Source organism: Lucilia sericata, unplaced genomic scaffold, assembly GCF_015586225.1.
Source record: "Lucilia sericata isolate MDLA Ls3-8-SP2 unplaced genomic scaffold, ASM1558622v1 Contig000118F_arrow, whole genome shotgun sequence".
Classification (NCBI taxonomy): domain Eukaryota; kingdom Metazoa; phylum Arthropoda; class Insecta; order Diptera; family Calliphoridae; genus Lucilia; species Lucilia sericata.
Genome location: NW_023994150.1, coordinates 407,388 through 432,500, shown reverse-complemented (window position 1 = coordinate 432,500; position 25,113 = coordinate 407,388). Strand labels below are relative to the sequence as shown.

The 25,113-nt window shown below is 29.5% G+C and overlaps 3 protein-coding genes across 5 annotated transcripts in view; 2 read left to right on the top strand and 1 right to left on the bottom strand.

The window, feature by feature from the left end:
* The window catches only part of LOC119600644 (probable E3 ubiquitin-protein ligase bre1), a 188,554-nt gene that overhangs the window by 126,164 nt on the left and 37,277 nt on the right, over nucleotides 1-25,113 (bottom strand). The window contains exon 2 of the mRNA XM_037951031.1: nucleotides 3,532-3,586. The gene's annotated coding sequence lies outside the window, so the exon portion shown is untranslated. The remainder of the gene's footprint in view (nucleotides 1-3,531; nucleotides 3,587-25,113) is intronic.
* LOC119600643 (serine-rich adhesin for platelets) overlaps nucleotides 1-25,113 on the top strand; it is a 68,664-nt gene that overhangs the window by 14,423 nt on the left and 29,128 nt on the right. For 2 of the 3 annotated variants that reach the window (XM_037951028.1, XM_037951029.1), the window contains exon 3: nucleotides 3,534-3,579. In XM_037951028.1, coding sequence (XP_037806956.1) covers nucleotides 3,534-3,579 — 46 coding nt within the window. Of the gene's footprint in view, nucleotides 1-3,533; nucleotides 3,580-23,445; nucleotides 23,642-25,113 lie in introns of those variants that run through there. The other variant, XM_037951030.1, reaches the window with a different exon arrangement.
* LOC119600599 lies at nucleotides 2,740-3,365 on the top strand. Its single transcript, XM_037950970.1, has 3 exons — nucleotides 2,740-2,776; nucleotides 2,833-3,143; nucleotides 3,204-3,365. The coding sequence occupies exons 1-3, from the start codon at nucleotides 2,740-2,742 to the stop codon at nucleotides 3,363-3,365; spliced, it is 510 nt and encodes a 169-aa protein (XP_037806898.1).

Below are 25,113 nucleotides of genomic sequence, written 5' to 3'. Positions count from 1 at the left end.
TGACATCATTGCTACTGACGGTTGTCCTCAACATGATGATAGAAGACGAACTGGAAAAAAAAGAAGTTTGTGGAAGACGGAATGTATGACCAGTGTGATGGTTGGTTGGTTGGTTCGTTAGTTAGTTGGTTGGTTTAGTGTGGCAGAGTGGTGGCTAACAACTCAATTAGCCGACAGTTTTGCAATATTGATGACTACAGAAATGACGTTGATGACATACAAAATGATGTTGATGATGATGCAGCAATTTTAAAGACTAAGCTTTGGCTTCTGCTTACAAATTTGACAACGTTTGGAGACAAATTTTTTTTTTTTGCATATTATTTTGAATAATATTTGAAAACTATTTGTTTTGCTGCATATTTTATTTGAAGACATCTTTTTTTATTTTTACTTATTTGTCTCTATAAGGAGCAATTAATGTCAAACAGAAATAAATTTGTTAAAAACTATTTAAATATTTTATGAAGTGGTCGTGCAAACTTCAACAACTAAATTCAAAATAAATAGTAGTTAAAATATAAAAATAAAAAACTAAATAATAAATAATAATGAAGGAAGTCTATAGAGTAGTTAATATTTTAGTATTTATTTAATTGATTTTTGATATGCTGTCATTAGTGGCTGTTGTTGTTGTTGTTTTTTTTTCAATATTTGGAAAACAATTATGAAACATCAGAGTTAGTGACGTCAATTAAACTGAAAAAGCGGTTGGTGGGCACGTGTCATGTCAAATTATAACCCAAACTCTAGAAATTTTGAAATTACATAGGATGTACCATTTCTGGGAATTGGTAAAACATAGAGCCAACAAGGAATAAAGAGGGATTTATAATGCTATTTTCCTCAGTAATATTCTAGATCATAGGTCTAATAAATTTATCTAAAACATTCTACTAACAAAGTTCATTGTCCCCATATTATTGAGTTGACATATTTTCGAGGCAATAACACTTTAAAACCATTCCACTCGATTTACACTAAATTTATAAATCGACTTTTTTTTAGCAAATGCCAACTAACTGTAATGACAGCTAGTTTTATTATCATTAATAATAGGCCGGAATTGACCAAAAATGAGAAAATATTAATATATAAATTGTTGTTTTCACTAATGACTTTTTCAATTAATGGTGCTTGTAATAAAAAATTTATATAAAAAACTAAAATTCAATAAAACTAATAATAAATAATTTAAGTTAAAACAATGTAATTGAAGGCAGGCAAAAACATGTTTTTGTATATGTAATAACGAAGTTTAATTACCCCTATAAAGGGCAGCAGGCATTTTAATAGAGTTTTCAAGTAACCATGACTGATTTTGGGAAAAAGTCTTAATTTAATATTTTATTACGGAAGAGGGTATTTTTTACTTTTTTAAAGGTTTAATAGTTAACATTAATTGAATTGCTTTTAATAGTTTCCAAAATAGTCTGATCTTGAGTATAGACTTGGCTCAAGTATCTTTAGTCTAGAATGGGCTATTGATTAGACTATCTTGCAGTCTATAAAATAGTCCTTTTAGTATTTTCTACACCATACTGTGTACATACTAGTTGATAGTCTAGTCTTTAGTATAGTCTGTAGTCTAGTCTATAGTCTAGTCTACAGTCTAGTCTATAGTCTAGTCTATAGTCTAGTCTATAGTCTAGTCTATAGTCTAGTCTATAGTCTAGTCTATAGTCTAGTCTATAGTCTAGTCTATAGTCTAGTCTATAGTCTAATCTATAGTCTAGTCTATAGTCTAGTCTATAGTCTAGTCTATAGTCTAGTCTATAGTCTAGTCTATAGTCTAGTCTATAGTCTAGTCTATAGTCTAGTCTATAGTCTAGTCTATAGTCTAGTCTATAGTCTTATCTATAGTCTAGTCTATAGTCTAGTCTATAGTCTAGTCTATAGTCTAGTCTATAGTCTAGTCTATAGTCTAGTCTATAGTCTAGTCTATAGTCTAGTCTATAGTCTAGTCTATAGTTCTCTACAGTAAATTGTGTATTTTTTGATCTTAATTAAGATTCAGTCTATGGAGGTGATTATAATGTTAAAACTTGACAAACTTTCTCTATTATTCTGTTATTAAATCAATAATAAAATATATATTCAATTTAAAATTTAACAAGATTTTCAACAATATAGTTAATACAAAAACCAATTCTGCAATAGATTACAAATCTTCAAAACTATTTATCAATAAACCTAAACTCTCAAAAAAATTGCCTAATACTTAATATATTTAATTAAAAACTTAAACCACGGGCGTCAAATACCAACACTTTATTACAAATTCACAAAACCTTTTATTCACATTTAAAAGCGATGGATGATCTCCGCCAGATACATATGTTAATCCACCAGTTTATAACACTTGTAAAAGTGAGGACAAGCCAATGTCAAACGACCAAGTAATTTAAGACAACGTAGCGCAGATCGCCCACCCATTGTCTCAAAAGCTAAATCCAGATTAAATCACAATTAAAGACAAATTTAAACATTAAAATAAACTGCTGTGAAATTAATACACATTGATTTGTAACTTTCACTACCCACAGTAGGGCGCATAAAAAAATAAAATCAATACACCTTTATATGCAAATTTGATTTATTATGTTTTTTGTTGGCAGTTAAAACAAAAATGTTAAACATTTGATAAACAACATTGAAACTAAATACAAAGTAAATATTATACGAACAACAATGATTAGATCAGCTCTCTTCATTTTGTTAATATTTATTTGGTCCGACATGTTAACCATACATATTAAAGCTGGCAATTTAATGAGTAAGTTCTGGAGTTTTTGTATGAAACTTTCTAAATTCCTTCTTTTTTCCCACTAGACCGCTTTATGAACTTTTCCCAGGCCCAGTTGAAGTATAATACAAAATATTTTAGCAATGCAACAGCTTTTATAGATCAGGGGACCCTTAATGTGGACATGACCACTATACGTATTCTACACTATGGTTTGCGCATCAATATTGAGACCCAACATAGAATTGATAATTCCAAAAAGTACCAAACTTTATTTTACCAAGATTTTGAAATGTGTAAAGTGCTAAATGAGGTATTTCGTGAAAATTTAATACGCATTTGGTTTAGAAATATTTTAAAATATGGCAATCTAATGGAAAATTGTCCAGTGCCTATAGTAAGTGTTAGGTTAAATGTTAAAGTAAATATGTTAAAATCAATTTTCGTACTTTTTTAGGGCCGCTATTATGTACGTAATATGCGTTTGGAAACGAATGGTATACCGGCGTATTTGAGACCTGGCGATTATCGCATGAATGTTAACTACTATTATGGCAAAAGGAAGACGAAAAAGGAAGATATGGTGTTTCTATTAGTTGTAGATATGAGATTTTTTTGAATAAAATAAAAGATTAAGATACATAAATATTTTTCATTGAACTTTCGCAGGGTCTTTATATTTTGGAAGGACTTAAAGTTTGACTATTAGTTAAAATTTATATTATTCTAAAGTTCTAAATAGTTTCTATAAAAAATTTGTTTAAAAGTGATTTTTTTCTACTTACAGGTTACTACAGCTTATGGTCTATGCCAAGATTATTTACCTCCTGATGGTGAGTACTGAAACGAAAAAAAAAAACAAAATTTTGTTAAATATTTTTATAATTTGAATACCGAAAACTCATATTAAATTTTAGGCTTTTACTATCTGAAATACTACTGACTGAACTATAGAAAAGGTTATAACTAGACTACATCATAAACTAGATTATAGACAAGATTACAGACTAAACTATAGGCAAGACAAAAGACTAGACTATAGAACAAACAATTGACTATACTATAGACTATACTATAGATTAGACTTTAGACTAGACTTAAAACTAGACTAGAATATATATTAGAGTATAAACTAGACTATAGACTAGACTGCAGACTAGACTATAGACTAGACAAAAGACTAGACTATAATGTAGACTATAGTATAGACTAGACTATAGACTGAACTATAGACTGGACTATAGACTAGACTAGACTAGACTATAGACTAGACTATAGACTAGACTATAGACTAGACTATAGACTAGACTATAGACTAGACTAGACTAGACTATAGACTAGACTATAGACTAGACTATAGACTAGACTATAGACTAGACTATAGACTAGACTATAGACTAGACTATAGACTAGACTATAGACTAGACTATAGACTAGACTATAGACTAGACTATAGACTAGACTATAGACTAGACTATAGACTAGACTATAGACTAGACTATAGACTAGACTAGACTAGACTATAGACTAGACTATAGACTAGACTATAGACTAGACTATAGACTAGACTATAGACTAGACTATAGACTAGACTATAGACTAGACTATAGACTAGACTATAGACTAGACTATAGACTAGACTATAGACTAGACTATAGACTAGACTATAGACTAGACTATAGACTAGACTATAGACTAGACTATAGACTAGACTATAGACTAGACTATAGACTAGACTATAGACTAGACTATAGACTAGACTATAGACTAGACTATAGACTAGACTATAGACTAGACTATAGACTAGACTATAGACTAGACTATAGACTAGACTATAGACTAGACTATAGACTAGACTATAGACTAGACTATAGACTAGACTATAGACTAGACTATAGACTAGACTATAGACTAGACTATAGACTAGACTATAGACTAGACTATAGACTAGACTATAGACTAGACTATAGACTAGACTATAGACTAGACTAGACTAGACTATAGACTAGACTATAGACTAGACTATAGACTAGACTATAGACTAGACTATAGACTAGACTATAGACTAGACTATAGACTAGACTATAGACTAGACTATAGACTAGACTATAGACTAGACTATAGACTAGACTATAGACTAGACTATAGACTAGACTATAGACTAGACTATAGACTAGACTATAGACTAGACTATAGACTAGACTATAGACTAGACTATAGACTAGACTATAGACTAGACTATAGACTAGACTATAGACTAGACTATAGACTAGACTATAGACTAGACTATAGACTAGACTATAGACTAGACTATAGACTAGACTATAGACTAGACTATAGACTAGACTATAGACTAGACTATAGACTAGACTATAGACTAGACTATAGACTAGACTATAGACTAGACTATAGACTAGACTATAGACTAGACTATAGACTAGACTATAGACTAGACTATAGACTAGACTATAGACTAGACTATAGACTAGACTATAGACTAGACTATAGACTAGACTATAGACTAGACTATAGACTAGACTATAGACTAGACTATAGACTAGACTATAGACTAGACTATAGACTAGACTATAGACTAGACTATAGACTAGACTATAGACTAGACTATAGACTAGACTATAGACTAGACTATAGACTAGACTATAGACTAGACTATAGACTAGACTATAGACTCGACTATAGACTAGACTATATTATTAATTAAACTATAGACCAAATTTTAAATAAACCTTAGATTAATCCGTAGTCCTGAATGTAGACGTGACTATAGTCAAGACAGAATAAGAAACTATCATCATAGTGCTGAGTATATAGTAGACTATTGTATACTACTACGCTATTTAAATAGTTTTCAATTTTCCATATCATTCCACCCACGTTTTCTTTCTTTTCGCTTGATAATAAATGATATAATTTCTTTGATTAATTTCATCAGAAAAAAATTTGTTTACTTAAATTGTATTTTCCATCCAAAAAAAAACAAATCTAATTAATATGTAGACTATATGACGATTATAAAAAGAAAGCAAAAAAATATGATTTCAGCCTTGAAGTGGAAAATAACACACTTTCTTCCAAATTTGAAAACAAATTCCTTAACTTTGTTTGGGGGCTGACATATAAATGACAGTTATCACAAAACAAGAGCAAAATGTGGACTCTGAGCACCTGGAAACACCGATAAATTTTGTCACATAAATCGAGTAAATTCTTGCCAAACACACACTTATTAACAGTCAATCATATTTGTTTTATTTCTTTTGACAAATATCAGTCTAAATAAACGTGTCTAATAATAAATTAAATACTACGAGCGTTTAACAACGTTTGTGGCTAAACAAAATATCGAACAAGCCCTCTTTTTTTTACTAACTACTATTTAGAAACTGATAACAAATTGTTGTTGGTGTTGTAAACAACTTAACAAATATTAGAAACTTAATGGCCACAAACCAATTAAGGTTAGAGAGTCAATTTTAAACCACTAGTTAATTGCATGAATTCCTGATAATTAACAAGTAATCTAAAAGACCTTTTAAAAGGTTTCTAGGAAATTTAAGTACAAAAATAGAAATTGCAAAGAAGAAAATATTTGTAATAATTACAAAAAGATTTAAAAAGTTCTCAGAATTTATTCCAGTTCTTGTATGAATTTCATTTAAAAATAAAATATTCTCTCATTTCCTAAGTTCCTTAACCCAGATTTACTTCAACCAAACTGTCATTTGATGTTGCTAGATGTTTTGCACTTAAAAACAACAACAACAACAACTATTCCATAACAAACAATTTACTATTCTGTTTTTATTTACCATGATGTCATGAACAATTTATTTTATTTTTAGGAAGAAAAAAAAACATTGTTCTATTTAAAACAGAAAACTACTATTACATAATCATTAGAGAAAAGAACACACAAAATAGAATGTAAAATGAGCTAAATAAATAAACCAGGTTTAACTGCACTTAGTTGTAGTTACACTTGTGTTTATTCAGTTAAGTTTGTGCAAATAATTGGAAATTAGTTTTTATTAAGGAAACTATAAATTATAAACAAAAGAATTTTTTAAATTACATTTTTATAATGTAAAGAAAACTGTTAACTTATCAATTATCTTCAAATATTTATTGGGGCCTATAAAATAAACTAAGTAGACTTATTGGAAGGGCATGTTAAGAATTTAAAAAATTGTGTATCTCTATGGTTGTAATTACTTATTACAATGTTTCCTTATTTTTACTCACATTATGAATCGAATTTTCACTGTGCACTAGAGTGAAGACTGAACTATATACTATGACATGACTATAAACTAGACTATAGACTATTCTATGGGCCAGACCACCGAACAGACTATAGACTAGACTATAGACCATACTATAATATATAGCACTATAATATATAGCAGAATATGCACTGAAGACTGGACTATACACTATGGACCAGTTTATGTACTACACTCTGGAATTGACTATACTATGAACTGGACCATAGACTAGACTATAGACTATACTATAGGCTAAACTATAGACTAGATTATAGGATATTCTATAGACTAGAATATGGGCAAGACCATAGCCAATACTATAAGGTATAGACAAAGCTCTAGACTAGACTATAGACTAGACAAAAGACTAGACTATAATATAGGCTAGAGTATAGACTAGAGTATAGACTAGACTGCACTATAGACTGGACTATAGACTGGACTATAGACTGGACTACAGACTAGACTATAGACTAGTCTATAGATTATACTATAGACTACACTATAGACTAGACTATAGACTAGACTAGACTACAGACATGACTATAGGCTAGACTATAGACTAGATTATAGACTAGATTATAAACTAGACTATAGACTAGACTAGACTATAGACTTGACTATAGTCTAGACTATAGACTATGGACTAGACAATAGACTCGACTATAGACTATGGACTAGACAATAGACTAGACAATAGACTAGACTATAGACTAGACTATAGACTAGACTATAGACTAGACTATAGACTAGACTATAGACTATAGACTACTATAGACTAGACTATAGACTAGACTATAGACTAGACTATAGACTAGACTATAGACTAGACTATAGACTAGACTATAGACTAGACTATAGACTAGACTATAGACTAGACTATAGACTAGACTATAGACTAGACTATAGACTAGACTATAGACTAGACTATAGACTAGACTATAGACTAGACTATAGACTAGACTATAGACTAGACTATAGACTAGACTATAGACTAGACTATAGACTAGACTATAGACTAGACTATAGACTAGACTATAGACTAGACTATAGACTAGACTATAGACTAGACTATAGACTAGACTATTGACTATACTATGAAATTGGGACCTAAACTCTGGTTTGCTTTTCATATACAAAAAGTTGGGGTAACTTTGATGAAGCCCATAATTAATAAAGTTTTGGTCATTTGAGTCATGCAAATCTTTTTGTCCAGTCACAGACTGACTGCCTATTTTAATAATATCAATCTAATGACATTGTTTAAGTTTCTATTTTTTATGTCTGCGTGATAAATAGTTGCAATGAATAATGACATTGTCGTTTTAAGTACTTAGTTAAGGTTAAATACTAAAGAATCATTATATATTACAACATTAACCCATTAACGGTTAGTGAAAAATGGTTTCGTTTCAAACATTTATCATGACATAATAAAATAAACACTACCCAGTAGTTCAGTTGAGGAGGATGACAATTTACAAACCTTGGATTTTTGGGTAAAATTGGTACATTGACCCCTAAAAAACTGCGGGCTAATGGAATTTTCTTCATTACAAACAAGGGAGCAAAATTTCAAAATAATGTTTTTCCTTTTGTGTTGACAGTTAAAAAACGCACTCACTCATTGCCCTGTCCGGCATTAGAACCAACCATAAACACGCCACGGCACATTTCTCAAATAAATGAAACCATTTAGTTCATATTCCTGTTATACATTACAACCAACCACCCACCCACACACACAAAACAAGCAGACTATTTGGTAACTGGAAACAAAAATGTTTTAAAATAATTAAACTGAAAACATAACTACAAACAAGATATTTTTTCGTTCCCAACCCTGATCTATGTCAACATTTAAAAGCGTTTATTTATCATTTACATGGTCTAACCATAAAATCAACTTCAGACAACAACAAAAAACTTCAAAAATATTTAAAACTCCATTAAAAACACAAAATAAAATAGTAATAATGAAATCTAAACAACAACAACAGCAACAATAAAATGAAATAAAACTAAATTAAATTAATATTTAAAGTTTAGTCTTAAAAACCACCGGCATTTAGTTCACACTACTTATTGGCAGGAAATAAATTATAAATAATAGTACTTTAAAACAAAAACTAACAATAAATAAATAAATAAAATAAATATCTTCTAAATATCATTGAATACACGTTTAAATAAATGTGTGTTGAAAAACACAATTTATTTGTGGTAAACAAATGAAATGGTATAAAACAAAAACAAAGCAAAAAAAAAAAAGTAAACAAATGGCTTGTCAAAAAGCTTATCTTTTCATTTTTAACAATACCAAAACAACACAAAAATTCAAATGGGTACAACCAACGAACCACAGCCATCGTAACATCCAGCCAACAACCCAAGAAAAAAGAAAAAACATCCATTCATTTAGCCAAACCGAACCGTAAAACACAAACATTGGTTTGTGGGTCTATCTATCTTTATTTCTTGTTGTTATTTGGAGCGCCACATTATAGTAACGAGCATTTTTCCATATTTTTAACACTCCCCCACCCTCGACAATAATTTAATGGCATTTCTTGTCCAACAATTCAAATGTTTTTGGTGTCGAGAAGGAATCACGGCATCAGGAGGGTTGTCAACCATAAGACCCATAAGATGTGGGTGTCTTTTTTTACTCTGTTTTACAGATAGTATTGGCACTTAATGTATTTTGTAGTTTTTTGTTTTATTATTATTTTTTTAATCAATAATAAAATTGATAAGATTAAAGTTAAAACAATTAACCCATTAGTAAAACTCTGACAAACAGAGAGTATAAACAGAGATACAGATACAATAAGCGTGTATTTATACATACAAACGAATAAAGTATTTATTCGAACATTATTGACAGGCTAAAGATATAGATACATTAAGTATCTTTGTCTGTGTATATATTTCTATATCCAACTTCAACTTCTACAACAACTACTTTTAATGCCACACCAAACAACTCAATTTAATAAAACAATTGAGATAAAAACTGAAAACTTACAAAAAAAAAAAAAATGTGCGCAATATAAAAAGAAATATTGTCGCAAAAATTTTTGTGATTTGTTAAACATGAATATGTTTGTATAACATTATTAAAATATAACTCAATTAACAAACTTTTAAAAATGATTTCAGAAATTTTTCCCGGAAGGAGATAAAACCGATTTATACAAAACTAATTAGTTCAGAAATCTGCCGAAACAAACATGCCTTTTCCCAAAGTACATCTAGTTCTGTTCTAGTTCTGTTCTAGTTCTGTTCTAGTTCTGTTCTAGTTCTGTTCTAGTTCTGTTCTAGTTCTGTTCTAGTTCTGTTCTAGTTCTGTTCTGTTCTAGTTCTGTTCTAGTTCTGTTCTAGTTCTGTTCTAGTTCTGTTCTAGTTCTGTTCTAGTTCTGTTCTAGTTCTGTTCTAGTTCTGTTCTAGTTCTGTTCTAGTTCTGTTCTAGTTCTGTTCTAGTTCTGTTCTAGTTCTGTTCTAGTTCTGTTCTAGTTCTGTTCTAGTTCTGTTCTAGTTCTGTTCTAGTTCTGTTCTAGTTCTGTTCTAGTTCTGTTCTAGTTCTGTTCTAGTTCTGTTCTAGTTCTGTTCTAGTTCTGTTCTAGTTCTGTTCTAGTTCTGTTCTAGTTCTGTTCTAGTTCTGTTCTAGTTCTGTTCTAGTTCTGTTCTAGTTCTGTTCTAGTTCTGTTCTAGTTCTGTTCTAGTTCTGTTCTAGTTCTGTTCTAGTTCTGTTCTAGTTCTGTTCTAGTTCTGTTCTAGTTCTGTTCTAGTTCTGTTCTAGTTCAGTTCTAGTTCTGTTCTAGTTCTGTTCTAGTTCAGTTCTAGTTCTGTTCTAGTTCAGTTCTAGTTCAGTTCTAGTTCAGTTCTAGTTCAGTTCTAGTTCAGTTCTAGTTCAGTTCTAGTTCAGTTCTAGTTCAGTTCTAGTTCAGTTCTAGTTCAGTTCTAGTTCAGTTCTAGTTCAGTTCTAGTTCAGTTCTAGTTCAGTTCTAGTTCAGTTCTAGTTCAGTTCTAGTTCAGTTCTAGTTCAGTTCTAGTTCAGTTTTAGTTCAGTTTTAGTTCAGTTCTAGTTCAGTTCTAGTTCAGTTCTAGTTCAGTTCTAGTTCAGTTCTAGTTCTGTTCTAGTTCTGTTCAAGTTCTCTTCTAATTGTGTTCTAGTTTTGATCTCAATACTATTACTATGAATTAAAAATAATATTGAGAGAGTTAAGTAGCTAAAGGAAATTATTATTGTCATTTGTTTGAGACCAAATTCTTAACAATTAGTCATGCTAAAGAAAATCTAAGCTATTAAACTAATACATTAAAATAAAGCAATAGAACTTTAGCCCCCAAAATAGTTTAGTTAATAAAACCGCAAAACCGTACAAAGTCTAAAGAAAATAAAAGCTAAATTAACCGCAGAAGCCTAATGACCCAATTTTACAATGTCTTTGTTTTCTATTAATCACAAATAATTCAAAAAAGAAATTTTCCATTTCTCCCCAACATTTTAATAACAAATACAAAGTGATTAATTTCCAAAACTTTATGATTTATTGAAAAAGAAACAAAACCAGAAAACACAACAAAATTTTAGCTGCCTAATTGTTACCAAGTTAATTAATTTCATTTTTATTTGAATAATAACGACGACAACAATACTAATTGAAGGTTGACTGACCATCAAGAATATTTTCCAAAGAGAAATAAACATTTTTTTAATTGTTTCTATCTATAAAATGTTCCACGTTTTTTAATCAATATTTACAAAAAAAATATTGTTTTATTATATTTTGGCTATTTATTCAATTGGGTGTGCAATTCTACAAATTATATCATTGATTTACTGCCATTTAATTGGCCAAATAATCAAACCCCCTTTAAAAAAGCAAAGAAAACGTTAAAATCACGTTTTTCAAAATTTTAAGAAGGTCAGCTAAACTTTAAATTTAAAAGTTTTAGCTATAATTAACATATTTTTGTTTATTAATTTAAAAAAAAAAACAAAACAATTATAAATTAATATTTTAAGCCAGATAAATCATGTCTATTTTTGAGCGGTTGCAAATCATACCATATTTGCCCGATTTGCTTTTTGAAATGCAGTTTTTGTGAAATCAAAACCTATCGCAACCCCCCCATAAATTCTTGAGAAATCTAAAGAATAATAAACCATAAATCAATAGTTAAGGAAATTTATAAATAAAAACAAATAAAACAAAAAAAATTTAAAAAAATTTAACAGCAATGCACATTTTCATTATACGTCATTAAATTACATGATGCTTTTCGAAAATAAATTAAAGCAAAAAAAAAAAAAAAAAATAATAAAAAACTTAAGGACAAATAAAGTTAAAATTGAAAATTTATCATTCTTATCGTAAACGATAAAGAGCGATAAGAAATCAATAAATATTTCTTATGAAAATAAAGAATTTTTATGGCAATCTTAAATTCAACCTCAAAATATTTTTGGCTAGACATTATTTTATTAATCTCAGTAATTTTCTGTCGGACACTACAAACATGAAGGAAGTCATTTAAATTTATCTAAGGTTTAGATACACCTAACGTTTATTTTACTATAATTTTCCCAAAAAAATGTTTTTTAAACAGTTATCAGCAGAAAAGGATTCTTATACGTTCTTCTATATGGTCAAAGCTTTTAAGCTTTCTACAAAGCTCTTGCAAAGCTTTGTTGTAAGTTCAAAGTGCAAATTTGGCTTTGAATGGTTTGCCGTTTCGTAATTCGTATCAGGTACGTGTAAATAACCGCCACCTAAATATAATTACCGAACAATACCTTTAACACTACCAGTCGCCTTATGTACCGACTGTAGTGTACTTTTTATCTACTTTGTATTGAAGCACTTTTTGTACACGTGTTTTTTGCATACTACGCATACGATTAGAGAGTGATAAACAAACGCTTAGAGGGGTTGGCCAACGAGTAAAAACCAGTATTGTTTAACTTCAAATGCACTTAATTTTAGTTCTATGAATTTGAAACATTTTTCTACGAAACAATACTACTCCATATTAAAGGCAACGCCTTCACTTTTTGATCGGTTTGATAAGCGTACATTGCCCAATGGGAACTTGAAAGAAAACCAAGTAAATAACGATCTATATTTCGTAGAAAATTTTTTAACTTCTTTGAAGTTATACAGTCGTATTACGTAAATTGCAATTTGACGCCATGTTTAGGCGTATTTAATAGAGCACTCCCGATTAATTATTTTTTCTTAAGATTAAAATATTTGTTTGCCATTGAATTCCTGAAAATGCAGAAATTACCCAGTGAATATAATTTTCATGGAAAATTAAAAAAACAAACTCTGGGTCCGAATTACCGCATACGTAATCGAGCAAAATGTATCGTAAATTTCCTTTCAGATGATGGCATTTGATATCGGACAAGAAATCTTATATATTTAACTTAATCTCGATATTGAAATGATTTTTGATACAAAAGCTTTTGTATCAAGCTTTTTTGATCACTGTTCTCGTTCTGTTCTAGTTCTGTTAGTTCTGTTCTAGTTCTGTTCTAGTTCTGTTCTAGTTCTGTTCTAGTTCTGTTCTAGTTCTGTTCTAGTTCTGTTCTAGTTCTGTTCTAGTTCTGTTCTAGTTCTGTTCTAGTTCTGTTCTAGTTCTGTTCTAGTTCTGTTCTAGTTCTGTTCTAGTTCTGTTCTAGTTCTGTTCTAGTTCTGTTCTAGTTCTGTTCTAGTTCTGTTCTAGTTCTGTTCTAGTTCTGTTCTAGTTCTGTTCTAGTTCTGTTCTAGTTTTGTTCTAGTTCTGTTCTAGTTCTGTTCTAGTTCTGTTCTAGTTCTGTTCTAATTCTGTTCTAGTTCTGTTCTAGTTCTGCTCTAGTTCTGTTCTAGTTTTGTTCTAGTTCTGTTCTAGTTCAGTTCTAGTTCAGTTCTAATTCAGTTCTAGTTCTGTTCTAGTTCTGTTCTAGTTCTGTTCTAGTTCTGTTCTAGTTCTGTTCTAGTTCTGTTCTAGTTCTGTTCTAGTTCTGTTTTAGTTCTGTTCTAGTTCAGTTCTAGTTCTGTTCTAGTTCTGTTCTAGTTCTGTTCTGTTCTAGTTCTGTTCTACACCATTTTAAGTTTAAATTGAGAAAATAAAAATTCATATTGAGAATTACAAATTAAAATTTGGAAAATACAAATTAAAGTTCAGAAATTTAAATTAATATTGAGAAAACCCTATTTGAAAATGAGAAGTCCAAATTAATATTGAGAAATAATAAAATTAAATTAAGAAATGCAAATTAACATCGAGAACAAACTAATTGAAATTCAGAATTCCAACATTATATTAAGAAATTACAAATTAAAATTGAGAAATTAATAAATGATAATGAGATATTTAAAATTTGTATAAAATTACTTGAAAATACTTTTTTTTATAAATCTTTTAAATAGGATATGTATTTAAAATGTTATAAATTTCAATACAAAATTAATATTACCAATATTAATTTAGGTTTTCGTAATATCATTTTGTATTTTATCAATTTCAATTTGTATTGTCTCAATATTAATTTCGATTTCTCAATATCAATTGGTTTTTTCTCAATATTGAGTTGGAATTTCAAATTTCAATTTGTTTTTTCTTAATATTAATTTTGATTCCTAAATTTAATTTTGTTATGTCTCAACATTAAATTGGATTTCTGAAATTCATTTTGGTTTTTCACAATACAAATTTGGATTTTCTCAATTTAAACTTGAAATGGTGTAGTTCTGTTCTGTTCTAGTTCTGTTCTAGTTCTGTTCTAGTTCTGTTCTAGTTCTGTTCTAGTTCTGTTCTAGTTCTGTTCTAGTTCTATTCTAGTTCTGTTCTAGTTATGTTCTAGTTCTGTTCTGGTTCTGTTCTGTTCTAGTTCTGTTCTAGTTCTGTTCTAGTTCTGTTCTAGTTCTGTTCTAGTTCTGTTCTAGTTCTGTTCTAGTTCTGTTCTAGTTCTGTTCTAGTTCTGTTCTAGTTCTGTTCTAGTTCTGTTCTAGTTCTGTTCTAGTTCTGTTCTAGTTCTGTTCTAGTTCTGTTCTAGTTCTGTTCTAGTTCTGTTCTAGTTCTGTTCTAGTTCTGTTCTAGTTCTGTTCTAGTTCTGTTCTAGTTCTGTTCTAGTTCTGTTCTAGTTCTGTTCTAGTTCTGTTCTAGTTCTGTTCTAGTTCTGTTCTAGTTATGTTCTAGTTCTGTTCTGGTTCTGTTCTGGTTCTGTTCTAGTTCTGTTCTAGTTCTGTTCTAGTTCTGTTCTAGTTCTGTTCTAGTTCTGTTCTAGTTCTGTTCTAGTTCTGTTCTAGTTCTGTTCTAGTTCTGTTATAGTTCTGTTCTAGCTTTGTTCTAGCTTTGTTCTATTTCTGCTCTAGTTCTGTTCTAGTTCAGTCCTAGTTTAGTTCTAGTTCAGTTCTAGTTCAGTTCTAGTTCAGTTCTAGTTCAGTTCTAGTTCAGTTCTAGTTCAGTTCTAGTTCAGTTCTAGTTCAGTTCTAGTTCAGTTCTAGTTCAGTTCTAGTTCAGTTCTAGTTCAGTTCTAGTTCAGTTCTAGTTCAGTTCTAGTTCAGTTCTAGTTCAGTTCTAGTTCAGTTCTAGTTCAGTTCTAGTTCAGTTCTAGTTCAGTTCTAGTTCAGTTCTAGTTCAGTTCTAGTTCAGTTCTAGTTCAGTTCTAGTTCAGTTCTAGTTCAGTCCTAGTTCAGTTCTAGTTCAGTCCTAGTTTAGTTCTAGTTCAGTTCTAGTTCAGTTCTAGTTCAGTTCTAGTTCAGTTCTAGTTCAGTTTAGTTCAGTTCTAGTTCAGTTCTAGTTCTGTTCTAGTTCTGTTCTAGTTCTGTTCTAGTTCTGTTCTAGTTCTGTTCTAGTTCTGTTCTAGTTCTGTTCTAGTTCTGTTCTAGTTCTGTTCTAGTTCTGTTCTAGTTCTGTTCTAGTTCTGTTCTAGTTCTGTTCTGTTCTAGTTCTGTTCTGTTCTGTTCTGTTCTAGTTCTGTTCTAGTTCTGTTCTAGTTCTGTTCTAGTTCTGTTCTAGTTCTGTTCTAGTTCTGTTCTAGTTCTAGTTGTGTTCCAGTTCTCTATAAAAGAATAGCAAATTTTAATAGATATCATTTCATTACGATTGTATGATTCAGTTATTTTATTTAAATGTTGATAGAATTGAATTCCAAATGTTCGAATATGGTTCCAAATAGATTAAAGATTGCGCTCTTAACTGTTTTTATTTTTATGATTCGTAAATGGAATTTCGTTTTCCTGTTGATAACGAAATTCCATTCACAAAAAACCCCCTTCATATATATTTACAAAGATTTTTCTTTATCAATACGTGAGTTATATGACAGAGTCTCGATGATGAAACATGATTTGCAAATTTTCGATATTATTCACCAAAAAAATCTAAAGAATAAAAATTGAACTGAAATGTGCAGACAAAGTAGATTGCTAACTGAATGATTAGAATTAATATTGTTTAAGTACTATCTGCTCAAAAGTACTTACACCATACTTAAGTTAATAAATTATTTAAAATGTTCTTCAGCAATTTCACAATTGCAACATTTTAAACTACATATTTCAAAATATTGCATTATATTCAAATTTATGTTAAAAATAAAACAATTACACCCATTTTTTTATGGCTATAGTCTTAAAAAATGGCGGCTTCCTTTTAACTCTTAAAACCCCTTAATTGTTTATTTATTTAATGTTTATAACACCAAGCAAATTATTTCTTTATGAAATTTATAATCTTCACCAGAAATATGAGAAGCCAAAATCTTTTTGTAGACATTTATTAACTGCCGACAATTACTTTTATTCAAAATCAAAGGGGAAACAAATTGTCATTATAACGGTGATTTACTTAAATAAAAAACGAAATTATTTACAAAATAAAATAAAGAATAAATGTCATTATAAACAGCGTAAATATTTAAATAAAAATTTGCGGCATTTTGTTTATAGATTAACATGGACCTGGGGAATTGAACAATAAAAAACAAAAAGACAATAGCTTAAGTCTTAAGAGAGAATGACAGAGTGAAAAAAGTGTGTGTGAAAAAGAAGTTTTTCCGCGTATTAGGTGGATGGACTGTAAGTATCTCTGATAACATAAGAATGAGCCTTTACTTAATATCGACACATTTAAGCAGAAAAAGCGACAAGCTTAAGTCAATTTTATTTTATTGCCATCAAAGATAAAATAATTTATAATTTCAACACTTAAATATTTATGTGTTGAATAACGACGCCAACAAACACACACATGGGTATACAGTGGTACGAAAATGATAAGTAGGATATACAATTTTATTTTCTGAAAACGTGTTGTAAAGTTCTTATGTAAAAGGTTTCATTTGATATATCTATTGTCATGTAAGGCTGATTGCTAAATGCTGATGCTTCAATAGCAAAATTATCGAACAAGTTTTATCAAGATTTGCTTCCCTCAGATAATGTGGGTCCTTCGAACTGTAGGTTCAAAACAACTTACAGACAGACATTATTACATTGCCTGTATTATCTATAAGGATTCAAAATATATATTTAATGCGACCTTAAAATTTCTTTCCATGATCAAAGTTCCATGTTAAACGTGGCTACTTGCAAACGTTTGCACTCAAAGTCCACAATTTTTCACTTTATAAATATATTTGTAAAGTGCCTAGTAATGTTTACCCAACTTGAAGTGTTATGGGCCAAGTACTGTGCAAGGCGTTAAGACGCTACGATTAACATCCGTTATAAAAAGTATATTCTGATTTGACACACATCCATACAACCGTAAATAAATACCAACAACAACAATAATAAATAGAATTGTGGCAAGAGGTATGTACGAGCGAGTTAAATAATGAATAGCTGCGCAATTAACAATACAAAATTGTTATCAGTTAATAGCGCATTTTTTTATATTTTACTGTTTTTTTATTTAATAAATTCTTTTTTTTTGGAAGTATAATAAATGCCATAGGAACTATTGATAAATGGGAATTCCTAAAAATATTTTAACAATTTTTTTTTTTCAAGTATGTGTGTTCTTTTTTTAAAACAACAATTTTCTTGTTAATTTTATTTTTAAAAACATTTTTGCACCTCTTTATATATAAATATTTATTTAATTTAATTGTTATAATCTTTGATTAAATAACAACAATGGCATGAAAGAATAAACCTTAAGTATACAATGAATGTGTGCGAACACGTTAATTATGGGGAAAAATGTCCAGTGAAGCAGTTTTGACATTTTTGCCAAAACAGGGGGTTCTTAAACTTTTGAGGAATTTAAAATATTTATTAATCACAATGACCAATCAAAAGTGACTGCTGATGTGGATAATAATTAGCAAAAACTCAGAGAGGGGGAGATTGATTGAGCGATAAAGTGCTGTGCTCTTTAAAAGACACTTGGGGGAAAAATGTATAAATAAAAAGGGGGAAATAAACTTGGTTTACAACAAATACACTAAGAGAAATTGCTTTGAAACTTGCCCCAATTTGAAAATTATTATAGACAATAATTGCAAAATATTTAACATCTTAAATTTCTTCGCAAATCAGGAAAACTAAGGAAGACTATAGACCAGCTAATAGAGTAGTCTATAGGCCCATCCATAAACATGTCATGTAGTCTCTTCTTCTAGTAGTAAGTCCAATCTATACTAGTGTATAGTACAGTCATTGGACTGGACTATATGGTAATCTATAGTCCAATATATAGATTAGTATATAGTTCAGTCTATAGTTCAGTCCATAGACAAGTCTGTAATAGACTAGTCTGTAGTCCAGCCTATAGACTGGTCTATTGTCCTATCTTCAGACTGGTCTTTTGTCCAGTCTATAGACTAGTCTTTTGTCCAATCTATAGACTAGTCTATTGTCCAGTCTATAGACTACTCTGTAGTCCAGTCTACAGACTGGTCTATTGTCCTATCTTCAGACTAGCCTTTTGTCCAGTTTATAGACTAGTCTGTAGTCCAGTATATAGACTAGTCTATAGTTCAATCTATAGACTAGTCTATAGTTCAGTCTATAGACCAGTCTATAGTTCAGTCTATAGACTAGTCTATAGTTCAGTCTATAGACTAGTCTATAGTTCAGTCTATAGAATAGTCTATAGTCCAATCTATAAACTAGTCTATAGTCCCAGACTAGTATAGATTAGTTTACAGTCCTAAACTAGTATAAACAATGTAGTTTATAGCCAAGTCTAGAGCCCAGTCCAGTCTACATACTAACTTATAGTCCAATATATAGTCTAGCCTATAGTCCATTATAGTCAATAATCGTCTAGTCTATAGACTTGTCTATAGTCCAATATATAGTACAGTCTATAAACTCCTCTTTAGTCTCTTATAGAGAGTAGTCCTGTCTATAAAATAGTCTATAGCTAAATCTAATGTCTACAGGCAGAAAAATGTGAGAAACCCTGGACTCTATATAAAAACTTTCACGCTTATTTAAATACCAAAATTTTTCGTTATAATAAGCATTTTTTTCCACTAAATTTTAATAATTCTTCAGCTTAGAGAGACTTAAAAAAGAAATAATTAAAATGAAATTGAAATATACGTTAAAATAAATAAATTAGTTTGAATATATAATTCTATTAATTAAAATGAATTCATCAACTATTCATAGAATATTATTTAATAATGCAAATATTTAGTTAAAAATAATTAATCAATAAAATATGTTGCTGATAAAAATTATAAGGAAATGAAAATGAAGAATTTTTTAAACAGAATTTATAATTAAAATGAAGAAGTCTATAACAAAACAGTGTTGGTCTGACAAAGGCAACAGGGAACGAAAATAAAATTACAAGATTTATTAAAAAAAGTCATTAGCGTCGTTTTAAATAATATTTAGACGTGTTAAAAAACCAATTTATTTCAGGAAATTGTTATAAAAAAAACTGTTTATATTTCCGTTTTAGAACCTTTAATGTTGGTGCACAATTTTTTGTCTACATTTAAGGAAATACTTGTTCCAAGACCAGAAAACGACTTTATTATAAATTGTTTTAAATTATATTTTATCTTTGGCAATAATGTTTTTGATATTTTGCCAAATAAACCAAAAAAAAAAAACACCAACAAAAAGTATCTTTCTTATCTTTCCTTAAAGAAAACAAATACGTTTCAAAGACGACGCCAATAAATCTCTAGATGTATATAAAGAGGATGATGATGATGTTGAAGATGTTGATAATGAAGAGTACAGAGCTTTCAATTAGTTATTATTCATAGAAAAAAAGTTCAAAGACTTGTGTTTAAAACAAATGTTTTTTTAAAACAATAATAGAAGAAACAATTGTTAATTAAAACTCTGTTAACCTTCAGTTATAGACAAATTAAAGGGTAAATAAACTGTTAAAATGTTAACAAATTCTATTTTTGTTTAAAGTGTGTATTGATTTATATTATTGATTGATTTTTTTCTTTAATGATTAAAACAAAAAACCGTTATTAAATGTTTTAATTTTAAAGTTCAATAGACGAACAAAATTTTATTTTTTATCACAGGTATGTAATGTTTAATATAATCATACAAAACATGTTGTATACAACATGTTGCTTTCATACAAAGACTTTGTTGTTGCAGTCCTGCTCTCTTTAATTTATCTAACGAAATGATTTAGTTCTAAGTTCGCTTCATACTTGTATGAAATCTAGAGAAATGATAAATGTTGTTTGTGGTTAGAACTGTGTTTGTGATCAATTTAAGGGATTGAAATTAAGTACTAAATGAGTACTTTTACTACTTATTACAAATTTTGACACTTTTTTAAAATTTTGAATAAATTTCATAAAATTTAAATAATTTTGTTAAAATTTGAATAAAATTAATACAATTTGAATAATTTTCATTAAGAGTTAGCGTATAGAACTAGAGACTATAGACTGGTCTATAACCTAGACTGTTCTATAACTATAGACTAATCTATAAGCTGGACTATAGATAGGCTGAACCACTGACTGGTTTAGATACTGTACAATAGAATGATCTATAAACTGGTCTATATTCTGATCTATAAAAGTATTTATAGACTACTCTACTCACTGGACTATAGACTAGTCTAAATACTGGACTATACACTAGACTGAAGGCTGGTATATGAACGGGACTGCAGTGTACACTACTCTACTCGCTGGACTATAGACTGGTCTAGAGACTGGACTATAAAGTAGACTGAAGCCTGGTATATGAACAGGACTGGAGTCTATGCTAGGAACTGGACTTTAGATTGGGCCATAAACTGATCTCTTATCTAATCTATAAACAGAACTTGTTTAAACTGGACTTTAAACAATCTGAAGTAACTAACTAGCTGGACTAAATAATGGTCCAGAGATTGAATTATTGACTAGACTATAAAGCATATAATAGTCTAGAGTCTGATATACATTAGTATATATAAACTAGTCTAGAAACTGGACTATAGACTGGTCTTGAGACAGATCTATAAACTAACCTAGAGATTGAAATATAGACTAGATTAGAAACTGGACTTTAAAATAGGCTATAAACTTAACTATTGACTGGTCTAGAGATTGAACTATGGACTAGTCTATATACAGGTCTATAGACCAATCTAGAGGCTAAGATTTGGACTATTCTATAAAGTGATTTATAAACAGGACTATTTACTAGACTTTTACTCTAGAAACAGAGACTGGATTGTAGACTAGTCATAGACTGGACTAAAGAGATTTTCAACTAAATCTTCTAAATGGACCATAGATCAATATATAGGCTAGATTATAGACTAATCTTTAAACTGAACTATAGCTAATAGACTGAACTAGATTTTCAAACCACATATTTGAAATGATCCTAAGAATTTTCTAGATTTTTTGCAAGCAAACCGCTTAATTCATAAAATAGTACCAAAAATACTTTTACTAATGTTAACACAAAAGTACCTACTACTACCTATATATTTCTTAACCAACATAAACACTCAAAATATATTTACATATTTCCACAATAGTGTTGTTGTTAATATTGACATAAGCAAACTTTTGAGTTTTATAGGGAAATTTGTGGCAAACAGACGGACCTTAAGAGAAAACATCGTTAAGAGCTAAATAAAGAAAGGTAGCAAAAGAGAAGAGGAAAAGAAAAAAAGAGAGAAAGAAAGACAAAATATTTGAAGTTTTAATGCAGATGTATAATGATGATGATGGTGAGGTGATGTTAGTTGTTGTAAAAGTAAAATTGTAAATTGTATTTATTTATTGGTTGGTACTACTAATGCCTGCGCAAGCACCAACTTTTGTCATGTTAAATATGTACTAAATTGTATGTAACGAGAAAGAAAATGCTCAATGAGCAAAAGAAAATTTTTGGACAGAAGCAAGCAGAGGAAGTAGCAGCAGCAAGAAAAAAAGTATTGATGATTATAGAGTAAAAATAACGATTACAATTTTATTGTCATCCAACTGCTGATGTTTGTTGTTTGTTTGTTGGTTTCTACTCATGCTGCTGCTGTTTTTTTTTTTTTCGTCTTTCTTATGAGTGCAGCAAGATTGAAAGTTGTTTAAGAGATATTTAATGTTTGTGTTTAGTCGTGACAGTTCTATCAAAACGTTTAGACCGCCTTTGCTTAATAAACCAAAAAAGAAAATTATTGGAAATATAAAACACAAAATTTGAATAATTCTTGTGCATAATAAAACCGTTAATACTCGAAGTTGCTTTTCAAATGTGGTTTTATATATAATAATGACCCATAGTGCTACTACAACAACACTAACAACAACAGCCGCCTTTAATGTAATTGATCTTTTGTTGTTGTTAACATTTGTTGATAGTGTTTTGATAGTCAAAGAAACCAATCAAACTCATATCTAAAGAAAAAAATATTCAAATCAAATGATCATAAAAAAGCTATAGAAAATATGAATAAAAGTGTAGAAAATCTCATAAATAATAAACAAAAAAATAAAGATATGATATGATATGTGATGTGACCCGATACTAAGAGATTGGATTTGATTTGATTTGATGTGTTGTATGTGTAATAGTGATGATTATAATTATCATTTTTATGATAATGATGACCATTATGAAAATATGTCAATAAATTTTTAAAGAAAAAATATTAAATTCCCCTTTTTATATAAAAAGAAAGAAAAGATTTGTGAGTTTGTATTTTAAGTGGAAATAAATATACAAAATTCATTTATTATTTAACATTATTGTTATGGTGCTTTTTTGTTGTTACTAATATTTATTTTTATTAGTTTATTATTATAACTATTTGGTTTGTAATTTGTTGGTGTCATTGTCATTGTTGCTGAAAAAGTGTTTGTTTTCTTTACGTTTGTTTTTTTGTCATTTCGATCTACTATTTGATATTTTCTCATGACATGACAAAATTTATTACATTTTTTTAAAAGGGGTGTGAAACAATATTTAATGTTAAACATAAAATAACAACAAATACCAAAAAAATAATAACAAAAAATCGGCAACAAAACGTTAAAATAACAAATAAAAAAAAACTACAACCAAAAAAAATATAGAATTTACTGCAAAGCAGTTAATGGCTGAATAAAAAACTATGTTAAATTTCAACCGAATGAATGACGAATCAGTTAAGGCTGTTATTTTTATTTGTAAGTAAAAAAATAATAATAGTAATAATAACTATAAAAAACAACACTTAGAAATAAATATTTAAATATTCATAGCATTTGTTAAAAAATATTGCATATTATGATCTTAACTTAATTGCATTGTGTGTGGGTGGTTTTTTGGGGAGGGGTTTGTGTTATTAATAAGTTTGTTTAATAGTATTTTTAAACTTGCTCACTACTACTTCCTTAAACTTGGAGGTTATTCAGTTAACCGTTACTATCAATCATACTATATTTTTAATAAAATTTGTATAAAAAAGGTAGAAATTCATATTCATACAAAATTTGATTTATAAACAGTTTAGAAAATAAACATTTGTTTATGCATAAGGCTTCAAGTATATAAGTTTGAATAGGCATTCGCAATACCTTGCATATGATATACTTATTATTGATATACAGAATTTAGAACTTTAAAAAAATTGCCTCAAAGCTATAGTTGTTTTACACAGAAACTCTAAGACAGATTACAACATTTACTGTGGCGGTGAGGATCTTATAAGTTTCTGCTGATGTTTGTAAGGCACTTAACTATTTTTCCTACATCCACCTTAAAGTATGTCGATCGAGTCAAAATAACTTCGTTTTAATGATGTCCGTCCTTCTATGTAAACTTTATTATCGAAATACAAATTGCATCAAAGAATTAGTTGATTTACACAGAAACTGTCAAACGGATTACAACATTTACCATAGTAGGAAGAGTCTTAAACGTTTCTGCTGATGTTTGTAAGGCACTAATCTATTTTTCCTTCATGCACCTTAAAGTACACCGATGGAGTCAAAATCATTTTGTATCAACGATGTCCGTCCATCCGTTTTAGTTGGTTTACACAGAAGCTGTCAGACGAATTACAACATTTACTATAGTGGGAAGGGTCTTAAACGTTTCTGCTGATGTTTGTAAGGCACTAAACTGTTTTTCCTTCATCCACCTTAAAGTACACCGATCAAGTCAAAATAACTTCGTTTTAATGATGTCCGTCCGTCCATGTAAACTTTATTATCAAAGTTCAGGTCGTTTGATGAAATTTGTCACAAGAAAAGCATGATTTCAACTATAGAACTGATTGGAATAGATCCATTACTTCACCTAGCTGTCATACAAGTAGATCCTTCAATTAGAGCTTTTATATCTCATAATTATATTATGAAATTTTCATAATAATTGATCTAGTATGGACCATAGTACCTACAGCTTGGGATAGGCTTTCACAGGCTGCTGTACTACACTTTGAAAACACCTTCAACTGGGTGCGTTAGGTCCCTTTGTAAATAGCTTTAAGACGATTTTAAGAAAAAGGAAAGAGGATAGACACAGAGCAAAGATTGGGAAAGAAATGTGAAATGTATAAGGATCAGAAATTGGAAATTCAAATTAGAATGTAAGATATAGTTAATGGGTAATACATTCAAAAACTCAATTCATAATCCAATTCAACAAATTCTTT